This window comes from Bubalus bubalis, chromosome 10 (genome assembly GCF_019923935.1).
Source record: "Bubalus bubalis isolate 160015118507 breed Murrah chromosome 10, NDDB_SH_1, whole genome shotgun sequence".
Lineage (NCBI taxonomy): Eukaryota > Metazoa > Chordata > Mammalia > Artiodactyla > Bovidae > Bubalus > Bubalus bubalis.
In genome coordinates, this window is record NC_059166.1 from 75,903,217 (window position 1) to 75,917,644 (window position 14,428).

The following is a 14,428-nucleotide window of genomic DNA, read 5'->3' on the forward strand; positions in this document are numbered from 1 at the left end:
CAAAGGTAGAGGTGACAGCTGATGCCATCACTGCTTCCGCTGAGGTTCCAGAATCCTGGCTCTGCAGCGTAGACCTCATTGGCTTTCTCTGTTTACTGTTGTCACTGTTGCTGTCTGTCGTTCAGGCCGCCGAGGTACATTGCTGACTCATATTGAGCCCCTTAAAACTAGTCTCCTTACTTCTAGACCTTTATCCTCATAACTCTCTATTTCTATATTTAGCTCTTTCTTCTAAGCACATTATTTTAATTGATTGACATCATCTTGTTAGATTTGGTTCCGGCGATCCACCTTTTGAAGTCTTTTTGGATCCTGCTTCTCTTTTCCAATTAATTAGGCCATTTTGTCCCCTGCAGACTTGGCTCATAGCATGATGACTTCCCCAACCCCGAGTTTCTTGCTTCTAACTTGGGCTGATTGGAATTTCAGACAACCTTTGGTATAGGTTTTGCATCCTGTGAAGGTTATATGGTTCTATTTGAAAACTCTTGAAGAATGAGGTCAAGAGAGTGGTTTCACATGATTTTTATCTTCTCTCTGGCAGGGAATTGTAGTTCCCCATCAAGGATGGGAGAAAATCGTTTCTAGATTCTACCTTTCTTTCATTTTCTTTTCCAGTTTTATATCATTTTTAGATTGAGAGGGGGAAAAATCATTCCTTCACAAATGAGTTGTAGATAACTATTCCTTTGGGTGAATTCAGCTTCTTGTATAGCAAGAAGAGGCAACCCACTGCAGTATTCTCACCTGTAAAATTCCATGGACAGAGCAGCCTGGTGGGCTACAGTCCATGGGGCCTCAAAGAGTTGGACACGACTGTGTGGCTGAGCATGATAGGAAGAAGGTTATGTTCTGTGAAAATTTGTGGAGAGATAGCATAATCAAGTGAAAAAATACAAAGCTCATTAGATTATGGGTAATATGTGCTTCCACTTTATTAAATAATATTCAGCATCATTGTTCAGATCAGATCAGATCAGATCAGTCGCTCAGTCGTGTCCAAGTCTTTGCGACCCCACGAATCGCAGCACGCCAGGCCTCCCTGTCCATCACCAACTCCCAGAGTTCACTCAGACTCACGTCCATCAAGTCAGTGATGCCATCCAGCCATCTCATCCTCTGTCGTCCCCTTCTCCTCCTGCCCCCAATCGCTCCCAGCATCAGGGTCTTTTCCAATGAATCAACTCTTCGCATGAGGTGGCCAAAGTACTGGAGTTTCAGCTTTAGCATCATTCCTTCCAAAGAAATCCCAGGGCTGATCTTCAGAATGGACTGGTTGGATCTGCTTGCAGTCCAAGGGACTCTCAAGAGTCTTCTCCAACACCACAGTTCAAAAGCATCAATTCTTCGGCGCTCAGCCTTCTTCACAGTCCAACTCTCACATCCATACATGACCACAGGAAAAACCATAGCCTTGACTAGATGGACCTTTGTTGGCAAAGTAATGTCTCTGCTTCTCAATATGTTATCTAGGTTGGTCATAACTTTCCTTCCAAGGAGTAAGCGTCTTTTAATTTCATGGCTGCAGTCACCATCTGCAGTGATTTTGGAGCCCAAAAAAATAAAGTCTGACACTGTTTCCACTGTTTCCCCATCTATTTCCCACGAAGTGATGGGACCAGATGCCATGATCTTTGTTTTCTGAATGTTGAGCTTTAAGCCAACTTTTTCACTCTCCTCTTTCACTTTCATCAAGAGGCTTTTGAGTTCCTCTTCACTTTCTGCCATAAGGGTGGTATCATCAGCATATCTGAGGTTATTGAGATTTCTCCCACCAATCTTGATTCCAGCTTGTGCTTCTTCCAGTCCAGCGTTTCTCATGATGTACTCTGCATATAAGTTAAATAAGCAGGGTGACAATATACAGCCTTGACATACTCATTTCCCTATTTGGAACCAGTCTGTTGTTCCATGTCCAGTTCTAACTGTTGCTTCCTGACCTGCATACAAATTTCTCAAGAGGCAGATCAGGTGGTCTGGTATTCCCATGTCTTTCAGAATTTTCCAGTTTATTGTGATCCACACAGTCAAAGGCTTTGGCATAGTCAATAAAGCAGAAATAGATGTTTTTCTGGAACTCTCTTGCTTTTTCCATGATCCAGCGGATGTTGGCAATTTGATCTCTGGTTCCTCTGCTTTTTCTAAAACCAGCTTGAACATCAGGAAGTTCACGGTTCACATATTGCTGAAGCCTGGCTTGGAGAATTTTGAGCATTACTTTACTAGCGTGTGAGATGAGTGCAATTGTGCAGTAGTTTGAGCATTCTTTGGCATTGCCTTTCTCTGGGATTGGAATGAAAACTGACCTTTTCCAGTCCTGTGGCCACTGCTGAGTTTTCCAAATTTGTTGGCATATTGAGTGCAGCACTTTCACAGCATCATCCTTCAGGATTTGGAATAGCTCAACTGGAATTCCATCACCTCCACTAGCTTTGTTCGTAGTGATGCTTTCTAAGGCCCACTTGACTTCACATTCCAGGATGTCTGGCTCTAGGTCAGTGATCACACCATCATGATTATCTGCATTGTAAAGATCTTTTTTGTACAGTTCTTCTGTGTATTCTTGCCATCTCTTCTTAATATCTTCTGCTTCTGTTAGGTCCATACCATTTCTACTACCTGTCAAATCCTATCTAATGTTTTGTATATATCAACTCCTTTGTTTTTCTAAACAACTAATAAGGTGATACTGTATCCATCTTATTGATGAGGAAACCCGGATACAGAGAAGGTAAGTAACTTCTACATGTTCCATAGCCACAAAGCTACAATGCTAATATTGGAACACAGGCAGCAGAATTCTGTAAGTCATTTCTTTAACTGCTACCATATGCTATTTGCCAGAATTAATGCTGGGGATTATGCATGCATTATTGATTGCACTTCATCTTTAGTACATCTGTATGATGTAGATGTTATTTTCCCCATTTCACAAGTAAGGGAACAAAATCTTAGGACATTCAAATAGCCTCCAGTTGGTCACGGAACTAGTAAATCACAGGACGTGGAATTGGAATCCATTTCTGTCCAAAATCTAGTCTTTCAAACACTAAGGTATAGCACAATATTGTACATGCAAAATAAATGAATAAATGATACCTGGATAATTAAAGTTAAACTACAGGTTTTCATGGGAAAAAGTTATTCATTGAAAGACAGCAGAGCCTGGAGACTAAGATGTACTGAGTTAATGACAGATAGCTTCCTCTATTGTAGTTGAAAAAGACCAATTCAATACCAATCATGCACAAATAACCCTGTTGTTTTGTACAAGAGGGCAAAAAGAAAGTCTAGACTAAAACAACAGTATACTTGGGACAATTAAATACCAAAAAAGTCTTAATCAGAAATTGTTTCTTTCTGTCTTACTTTATTGAGGAATTTCTCTGCATATGGAGCCAGCAGCGTTTATAATCGGACAAGTTTAACATCTGTAGCTCATGATAAAAACAAACTAGAAACTTAATCCCAGGTTGAATAGTGCACTACAATTTAAAATATTTTATTAAAATTGCCATGAAAGAAAGAAAGAAAGAAAGAAAGTGAAGTCACTCAGTAGTGTCTGACTCTTTGCGACCCCTGGAATGTAGCCTATCAGGCTCCTCCGTCCACAGGGTTTTCCAGGCAAGAGTACTGGAGTGGGTTGCCATTGCCTTCTCCAGGGGATCCTCCTGACCCAGGGATTGAACCCAGGTCTCCCGCATTGCAGGCAGACGCTTTATCATCTGAACCACGAAAGTAGTTGAGGAAAGTAACAATATATAAGACGTGTGTGTGTGTGTGTGTGTGTGTGTACAATGTGTGTTTTAATAGAACATTGTGGCAAATGCTAAATGTGTAGACTCTATGCTGTCTGAAGAGCTTTAGCGTGTACTTAATATTATTAGGATGTACCTCAACATTTGTATACTTCATAAAATTTTAAAATAACTTTTCTGTAAAGACTTCTTTTCTTCACGGGGTGAATTGCTTTATCTTCATCACTCTCCAGTTTGAATGCTTGACATCCAGCTTCTTTCAGTTGGGAAAGTATTTATTGGATAAGAATTAAGACATTGAAATCCTACTGTGAACAGACTCTGTGACACACATCGTGTCTGTCGCAAGGAGAGACACTGATAAAGTCCCTGCTTATGGAACTTAGAGTCCAGTGGGTGCTAGTAGTCAGGTTAACCCTCTAGTGCAGGACATTAAGTGAACCTCTGCATATTTTAGCATGGATTCATCTTGGGGAACCAATTATTTTATTTGAGTCTAAGAAAAAGAATGTTACAGGTCTAATTATTAAGTGTTTTGTGCAATTGTCAATTGTGTTAAAGTATATTTTATTCATGTACTGTGTTCTAAGATAAATTATCATTGCTCCTTTCCCTCTTTCTTTCTCTCTCTCCTGCACAGACACACGCACACACACACACACACACACACCATATTCAACTGTGGTTAGTCTCCATTCTGATTTATGCATCTAATACCTATTATTGAGATAAAACAGTGAAAATGACTTAGAAAATAAACCTCCTGATATAACTGTTCTCACCTTCCTCTTCATTCTCTCTTTAGAAATGAATTTAAGTTTACTTCAATGAAAGAGTCAATTTATCAGTTAATCTTGTAATTATTTTTGCTTTGATAATTCCTTCCATTGCTGTTCATTTTCATTAGCATGTGTGGTTGTATTTTCACTTATAGTCTTCCTTTTTGAAAGTTAATGAGGTCTACTAAGACGCATATTGTGTCAGCAATAGCCAAATGGCTGGAATGCAGCAGCAGGGGAAAAATTCATTAAGGAGGAGAAATTTAAAAGGACGGCTGCTTCTTTAATGCCGTAGCCATTAAGATGGCAGCTTCCTGCCACCACAGTGGCACGTTTCATTGACTTTCCTCCTTCTCAGTTTCGTGTTTCCTGGTGATGAATTGAGATGTAATTCCCACCTGCTATCAAAAGCATATGTAAGGGTTTTCACATTATTTGTTTCTCTAAAAGTAAAGTACTGCTGCCTAAACAAGAGAGGTTTCTAAAGTTTTAAACCATTTCATAGATTTCCAAGAATAAGATTGATTTTATTCAGATGTTCTAGTGGAAAATTTAACAAAACTCATATTGAAATATTTTCTCCTAATGTGCTCATTATACATTAAAAAAAATGATGGTTAAAATGCACATTCCTGTTGAAGCTTTTTCATAGAGCCCTTTAAGGCAGAAATCAAGGCTCCTATTATTTCTACTTCATTTCTTATAATGGTAAATTCACCATAATAATTTCCCCTTTTAGTGATGTCCTCTTGGAATATGTCAGTCCTGTACTAGAAGTTCTCAGTCTCAAAGAAAAGGCTCTTCTTGACTGTAAAGATGAGAACTTAAGCCTGTTTTTGTGTATTTAGAATCCTCTGTTGTGCACTATTGTATTTAGAGGCCAAAGGGGGTTGCTTCTTCTGAAACAATCACCATAAGTGTGCGTCTCTCTCAATGTGCGGATTCTCAGTTCATAAATCCCTTGATGTAGAAGTTAATCCACATCCAAGAGAGAAGTAATAAAGGAGAAAAGACAGAAGAGAATGTGATTGTTTGGCAGTAACACACTGACATTGGCTTTATTATTTCCAGATCCCAATCAGTTGTGGATCCTACAGTGCTAAAACGCATGGATAAAAATGAGGAGGAAAACATGCAACCTTTGCTCTCTCTGGACTGATAGCTTCTCTACCCTCTCCATGGATTAGAAACGGAAGGTACATGTTTTCAGCACCAGGGCCAGCGCTGTGGATGAATTACCAGCTGGAAACTTATTTATTCATGTTAATGTAGCATAATATATAATAAGGCATCAGGCTTTCCCATTTGCCTGAACCATGGGTGCCCTGGTCTAGATTTAAAGAAAAGTCAATAATTTATTCTGTAAGTGCCAAGTTCTTTGTAAATACAATGTAATCTTCACTTCAAGTTTGTAAATTTTAGTAGTAACTTAAATTGGAAGATTGGCTTTTGAGTCCATGCCAGTGATATGAACTGTAACAAGAACAGAAAAGACACATAAACCATCGAAGCTAATTAAATGTAGCCCTGTTTCCTATGAAGCCATATTTCAGCTATCATAGTGATTGTTTCATTGTTTTCTCTGAAACTCTGTCATACTCAAATGTACTTTAATGGGCACAGGGAGTTAAGTGATTCTTGGAAATTATTATGATAAATGTACTTCCTGTCTAGGGATTTTCAGTTCACAGAAAATGTACCCTAGTGACTATCACTGGCCTTGAACTTGGGAGGCAAGAAATGGCAAATAACCTGGTAAACTCAACACTTGAACTTTCTATGTTGTTTAGTTCCTGGAGTCTTGTGAAAAAATATGTTCCCCAAAATAAGATGTGGAATTCTGAAAGAGAGTGGATTCTTTATAAACGGATGTCTTCACAGTGCGTCCTTTACTCAAGATCTCATTATATGCCTGTCTGATGTACTTTAAGAACTTTATCCTGAAAAACTCTTTGACCAAAAGAAAGAACCAATACTTGAGTAGTGTTTGACAGCTAATTTTGAGCAGAAAAGTTGCCAAGTACTGATAAGGGGCTAATTTCTAATTCTTGTGACTGGTTGAAAATATATATATATTCACACACACACACACATATATTTTTACTGAGCTTTGGTAAATCTGTGATGTGACAGGCTTATAAAATAAATCATGCATATTCAATGGTCTTAGAGATGTTATAGATTATTGTCTGAGATGTTAACTCTGGAAAACCACTTCCACTAAAGTTAATGAAAATGAGGTATTGTGAAACAGACTTCCTGTGAATTTATTTAAGGGAATTCAATTTAATTTGTAATGCAATCTTGTATCTGTGCCATTTCAGTGAAATATATTTTTTATTAAAAAAAAAAAACACAACAGGTCTCAACATAGCATAGGCAGTATCGGGTGACAGAGAATAATACTGTTTTTCTCAAATTCAGGTTAATTATCCTAATGATCCTGGAAGTACACATTTTCTTCTCAGAAAAGATTTTAAGAACATATTGCATCTAGGAGACATAATGAAAGCTTCTGAGGGCATCTGAGAGTCTATGTTATAGTTTAAATCTAGATTTGGAATCCTTATGTTAAAGTTTTCTTTTCACAAAAATTTTGCAAGGATAGCGCATTTAAAAAAATTTAACTTTAAATTTCAAATTCTAGTGTGAAAAAGCAAGATTCTTACCACCTTTTCAGAGTGGTAATTTTTGAGACTGAGACTTTACCATTAAAATATTGTCTTGAAAGAAAAATATCTCAAGGAACTTATGGAAACCAACAGAAATAAAGGCATGTAGCAGCCTTTATATATGTTTTAGCCAAAAGCTTTAAAAAGTCCAGTTATAATTCTGCAGCCCAGAATCTTAAAATTAATATCAGTACATTATTCTGCTGTGTCACCAATGAACTGTCTAGTATTTGTAAAAATACATAAATATACATAGATATTATGAATGAAAGATATCTTTAAAATGCCAACCTCCAATCAAGTGCAGAAGAATAATGACTGTTAGGTCTTCTGCTCTACCCATAAATGTTATAGAGATCGGAATGCACTGGAAAAAAAAGCCACAGCAACTCTAATCTTTCTAAGAACCCTGACCAAGGGTGTTCTTATGTTTTTTTCCTGCTTGGCATCGTACATTTTTTGGCCTTGGGCTCTATATACTATACAAGCAAGTGTTAGACAGTATGATGTATTGGAATAAAATGAAACAACTAAGTTCGGAAGGCCAGTCAGCTTTTCATTTTCATGAGTTTCTTTGATATGCACCATTTATTGCCAAATTCAGAATTCTACCAGCTTCGGATGTCAACCAGCATAGCCGGCTTTTTTCCCCTGTCATATGCTAGTGTTGTATGTAAAAATAACTCGGAAGGCATAATTTATATGTATACCTACCCATTTATAAGTATCATTCACGCTCTCTCACTACCCAACATTTGGAACCTGCATTGGCATTGCTGCTCAACTGCTCTCCTTCAGATGAGCAACTGAGAGTTGTCTGGGTTGTGTAAACTAATTTTAAATGCCTGAACAAATGACAACAATGTTGTGTTTGAAATTGCTGTATCTAGTTCAGTCTGCCTATGATATCTTCAGCCTGAAAAAAAACTTTGAGTAATCTTTTAAAGCCGCTTATAGAACATATGATCAACTTGATGAATTTTCCCCTCAGCACCAGCTAGCTGACACCATTTGGGAGTTTTCTTTTTCCTCATGATTTCCTGTGGTATGTGGTTATGTCTACTGTTGCATAATTTAATAAAGAAGCACCCTTATATTCCGATTTACTTGAGATAGTACATCCCCACTCATACACAGACACACACACGACACTGTTGCCCTAATGATTTGCCTCTATTTTGACAGCTGTGCTTTTCCTTTCCAGTTATCTTGTTACTTAAACTTTGTAGACATCAAAGAATCATCACATTTGATTTGGAATAGGCCAGTAATTCATTTACTCCCTTCACTCAGCCTTCCCTACCTTCTACATCTGGTATTATTTCTTTTCTCCAATTTTTCAGGGGCAGCTGCTTCCAAAGCTGGTTAAAAATAAGTAGCTTCCTTATGTTTTCAGTGGTATTTGCACACATTTTTGACTGATATTTTTAAAGGAAGAGATTATCATAAAAATATCCTCTAAGAAATATGAAGTGCCTCTTTTAAAATGGAATAAAGCAGTGATACTAGAATATGGATTCTATTTGTTCTCTCTTCCAAAAAGTAAACACATGCATCTCTATTATAAGGGTGAAATACAAATATCATTTGAAGAAGGATATTTGAGGTCTTGCTTTGAGCTTTCTTGTATAGTATTGTCTTTATTGTGTAAGTTCAGTATAGTAACTTGAAAACATTATTGACAAACAATAATACAGTATTAAATTGACTTTTGCAAGCAAGTTTTTCAAATGGGCATGCATGATTACTTTTATTTCAATAATGGTTTAGGTAGGTATGAGCAGGGACATTCCTCAAGTGTTTCCATGTAAAATCCCTGTTTTCTTTACAATCATAAGCAGGAAAGCCAAGCAGCTGGGTTCTCTTTAATATTAACTAGGTCACATTGTTAAATTAAACATTTGAAGTTTCCGTAATATTCCTGAGGAAACAGAGGCCCTCTAAGGCATCCAGAAAATGCAGAGTTGTTTTAGACATCAAGAAATACATTTACGACTTGTCACGAAAAGAAACTTTGATCCATGGCAGTGTGTCTTTAGGAACAGACTTCCTTTTCTTCTACAAATAACCCAAAAGCATATGGACATACCTTTACAGAAGTTCTATCAAGAAAACCTGCTGAGAGGTTGTATGGTCCTCTGTTGTTTTATTTAAGTATCTGGCTGGTTTGGTTGGTTAATAATATCTCTTTGGCTTCTTATTTGGTATTTATTGATGATTACTTGAAACATTGCCTTCAGTTATGAGGCTATTTCAGAATGATTTTCAACACACAAAATAAATGGAGCAGAGCTCTGGTAGGATGTGTGAACGTTCAGATTTGGTATTTATATTTTTTGCATCAATCAGCTAATAGGCAAATGTTCCATTTTATATGTGCTATATAGATATTATAGATATATGGTCTAAGAAACAGTGATACATTTTAAATTTATGAGGCTATTAGATCATGTAAGAATCAGCAGATTATCTAAAATATTAATATAGAGGATTGGCTAGGTGGGTAGCATGTGTAATTATCTTTAGCAATGAAAAGGATTTTTTAAAAATGATTTTTGTTTTAGTTGAGAAAACTGCTTTCTAATATGTTATTAGAACTAGTTAGCAGTGTTACCAGTATTCTTACAGACAGAATACAAAATTCTACAGACAGAAGAGCCTGGTGGGGTATAGTCCATGAGGTTGCAAAGAGTCAGACATGACCCAGCACACACACACATATCCAGCACTATTAGTATTTGAAAGGGAGAAAATAATCAATATAAAAGAAAGCTTGGCTTTGAAACATTATTATATCTCAACTTAAAGAATATAAATTTTTTCATGAATTGAAGTTTTTATTTTGTAAATATCTATAGGTTAGCCCCACACATGGACATAATACTGTGGAATCTATTCTGTGCTGTGTAGAAATTTATTCCCCTGTACCATAGGAAAAAAATATAAAATAGTAATTCACTGGACTGAAACACTCAAGTTGTACTATTTTTTTAAAGGAGTGCAAATGGTACTGTTGAAATAAAAAGATATATTTAGAAACCAAACAAGTATAGGTATTAAATACAACAAATGCACTTTTATAATAAATAGTGGACATTGTTACGTTTAAACGGTGTTTGGTCAGTATTTGACTTAGTTTCAAGTTTCATGCATATATTTTTGTCCTTAATTATACTGATGCATTTATTCTGTCAAAATTAGTTTTTGTGGTGAATGAGAGGGACCTAGATGAGAATCAAAATAAACATTAACAAAACAATTAAGAGTGAACAAATCCTAAACCGTATTAAAAAATTGCAATGGATTATAATTGGTTTACATATAACAGAGGTTCAAAGCTTTGTCTTGTTTCTAATTCAGTTTTTCAGTTTTCATATTTCTGTAAAAGATAAATGAAACTTTCCAACCTAAGTAGTTTTTGTTTTCAAAACTGTCCGGATTAAATAAGAATACTACTAAGCATACTCTTTACTATTTGGTTCAACTACCTTTGACCTTTTGAGGGAGTTGTTTATTATAATACAGTATTATAAATGATATAATTTTGAATAAATATACATTTCTGCTTTTAAAAAAGCCTTTATTTTTCATATGGTAAATGTTGAATTTTGTAGTGTGGATCTGTTGCATCTGTGAAATGGAGATTTCTAAAATGTCATCTAAAAATGGACAATAATAATTTCATTTTGAGGGAAATTGTAGTTAGCCATTTTGGTTAAGACACCTGAAATTTTCTGATACTTGTATGTTTGGGGTTAAAGGGAAAAACACAATTTCATCAAAATTACATTTTCAGTATGTTGTAACTTCTAGATAAGCCTTCAAAGGAGAGCTTGAAAGAAGAAAGTTAACTTTTAAGTCTCATGGAGCAGTGGGAATGATCAATAAGTAAAATAGCATTTTCATGCAAAGTTATTGGATTAAACAAGAAGCTAATTATAAAAACATTGATTTAAATAAATCCTATAAAATAATTCTGGTTCAAAATATTAAGTAAATTGAAATTTTCAGTTTAACCAGAAAAAAATGCCTCCTCAATAAATACACAGTTGTATCTTCTGTGAGTTTCCTTGTTTATCCTATCTGTGGATGAAAAATCATCTAATGAGGGAAAGAGACATCTGGAACCCTTTATATTTGATGTACGACTTTAGCTCAGATGCAGATGATTTTCCTGTGCACAGCTTTTGAGGTTATCATGTCTCTTAGAGTTGCCTCTTTCCCCAGCTCTGTCAGGAGAAGCCCAAGTTTTCTAGCAGCTACTGGAGCATTCTGAGTGGGAATAAACCCAGGCAACCAGAGAATACTCAAAAAACCAGAGATACAGCCGTACTTCTTGTCACCTAAAAGTGCATTAAACTGTATCATTAATTCTAAATACAGAAGATGATTTCAAAATGTCAAAAGTTTCTGATATCAAGAATTAAATATCAAGATAAGAGGCCATGGGGACATGATGGGCAGGGCGGTGATGTGTAGCAGCACCAAAATCCTTATCTCTGAGTAATCACTTTTCTCTGAAGGTAAGATATACTCTTGTTCCCCTTTAGCTTCCCCAGGGGCTCAGCCTTAAAGAATCTACCTGCAGTGTAGGAGCTGCAGGAGACATGGGTTCAATCCCTGGGTAGGAAAGACCTCCTGGAGGCAGAAACAGCAACCTACTTCAGTATTCTTGCTGGGAGAATTCCATGGACAGAGGAGCCTGGTGGGCTATAGTCCATAGGACACGACTCAGTCGACTTAGCACACACAGATGCTCTTTTTCCCATTTTTCTAACTGGAAACATAAAAGTATCCTCTGGAAACTGTATATGCTTTGTAATCTTTTAGGGGAAAAAATGCTGCGTTATACACATAAAAACACAATTCACTCAGTTGCATAGGACTGAAATATTTGCATGCTGATTGATAAGTCCTAAAATTTTTTAAATACATATAATAAGACTTTATTGCTAGAAAATTATTAAATGTTCTTTGTATCTGGGATTCATGGAGAAGACTGGTAATATCCTTTCTGTTGAATCCATATATCTAAACATTTCATTTGGATGTTTAATGGACATACCGCATTTAACACTGACGAAACTACATTTCTTTATCCCGAACCTGCTTCCTCTTTATAACCTTCCCATCTCATTAAGTCAGTCCTAACCTTCCAGTTTCTAGGGCTTAAAATTTTATAGTCATCCTTTCTCTCTCTCTTTTTTTAAATCTCAGAACCACATCCAATCTGCTAGCTCATAGTTTCCACACTCTGTCTACTTCGCTAAACTTCATCATCAGTACCTTGCTCCAAGACCTCACTTTCCACGTGGAATAATAATCTGAAAACTCATGTCCTTGCTTCTGCTCTTGCCCTCTAGAGTAAATTTCTAACATATCAACAAGGATGAGCTCAGGTGATTTCATTCTTCTGAAAACCCTCTGCAAGAGTAAAAACCAGGGTTCTTACGTTGATGTTTGAGGAGTGATAGAAAGTTTGTAAGCACCAATATAGCAGAAGAACATATTTTCTGATTGGGCTGGCATCATTACCTGCACAATGCCAACATAATTGTTAAGTAATTTCTTGCTTCTGAAGTTCTAGACACTGTAGTCTTTCACCATGACCTTGATTTTTCTTAGGTCATCTCTTAAGCTTTCATCTACTCTTTATTATCTTCTGTCATCCTTGCAATTCTAGGAACTTGTCAAGCATTCCTCCACCTCAAAACTTTCACTCTCTGTTGCTCCTGCCTCTTTCCACCAGATATCCCCATAACTTTTTCCCTCATCTTCTTAAGATCTTTGCTCAAATGTCACCTTCTTAGAACTTTCTGGATTTCCCTTTTTTAAAACTACATGGCCCTTTGATTCTTCACATTTTTTTTCTGCTCTATTTCTTCTCCATAGCTTTTATCACCTCCTAATACACCATAAAGATTATTTATTTTTGGTCACTTTACATTTTCCTCTAATAGCATATGAACTCCACACAGGCAGGGATTTTTGTCTGTCTTGTTTACCATTGCATTACCAGTGCCTGGAATTTAGTAGCAAATCCAAGAAGATTGCATGAATATCTTAATTTGTTGTTTCAGCATGTTATATATTAGCTGGTAGTATACATTTGAGAAGGGCTCTTTTTTTCATTGATAAGAATTTTTTTAAAAATTCATCATCAAAGTGAGAATTTCACCTCTCTGATGGTGGTGGAATCATCAACCAAGAATTACATTCCCTTTTCTCCCAAATCTGGTTACCACCCCAGGGCCTAAGTTTTACATCGGTGTATGAGCTTCATCTTTGGAAGCTTTATCTAAAGTGAAAGTGAAGTCGCTCAGTCGTGTTCGACTTTTGCAGCCCCATGGACTATAGCCTACCAGGCTCCTCTGTCCATGGGATTTTCCAGGCAAGAGTGCTGGAGTGGATTGCCATTTCCTTCTCCAGGGGATCTTCCCAATCCAGGAATTGAACCCAGGTCTCCCACATTGCAGGCAGACGCTTTTACCGTCTGACCCACCAGGGAAGCCAAGATCATTAAATATTGTGTCTAAATATTCATGGCTTATATTTACACCTAGAGAGACTACAAGATACCACAGATGAAAAGTCATTTTGAACTCAAAATAATAGCAAATTGTTCTTAGTTGATTATTCTAGTTAATTCCAATCTTTAAAAATTGAAGAATGTTCAATATGAAAGAAAGATTAAGAGAATATGCATATATACTTACTTTTACTGGAAGGGAAAAGAGGAGAAGGAAGGAAATAGATTATGATCATCCTTCCTCTGAAACAATTATAAGATAAATGAGGAAGTTCTTTTATGTTTCTAAATCTTCTTCTTATCTAGAAATCTGTATATTGCAACCACTTCATCTATGAACCCTCTTAACAGAAGTCTCATCTCAACTGGGTTTTATATTTGGTATCTTTTCATATTTTTCACTATCCTGACACCACATGACAAGAATTGATCAAGCTTATACATTCTAACTGCATTTCCAACTTTCTCCCTTCACCTCTGTATTTCACTTGCAGATATTGTTTTCTGAATTTTACAATCACATTTTTGGTCCTTAACAATCTCCCCCCCCCCTTTTTTTTTTTACTATTTTGACAGATTTCCTCATAGTTTTAGTAAACAGATATATTAGATATTGGTTCTTGGTATGACAAGTTTTGATTTTTATCCTTTGCAGTTTATCTTTTTATTCTTACTAAATCGATGCTATTC

At 36.4% G+C, this 14,428-nt stretch overlaps 1 protein-coding gene across 2 annotated transcripts in view; it reads left to right on the forward strand.

Moving 5' to 3' along the window:
* The window catches only part of CLVS2 (clavesin 2), an 81,635-nt gene extending 73,324 nt beyond the window's left edge, over positions 1-8,311 (forward strand). For both annotated transcript variants that reach the window (XM_044924438.2, XM_025294789.3), the window contains exon 6: positions 5,609-8,311. In XM_044924438.2, the coding sequence (XP_044780373.1) occupies positions 5,609-5,696 (88 nt within the window). In that variant the 3' untranslated portion in view covers positions 5,697-8,311. The remainder of the gene's footprint in view (positions 1-5,608) is intronic.
* The last annotated feature ends 6,117 nt before the right edge of the window (positions 8,312-14,428 follow it).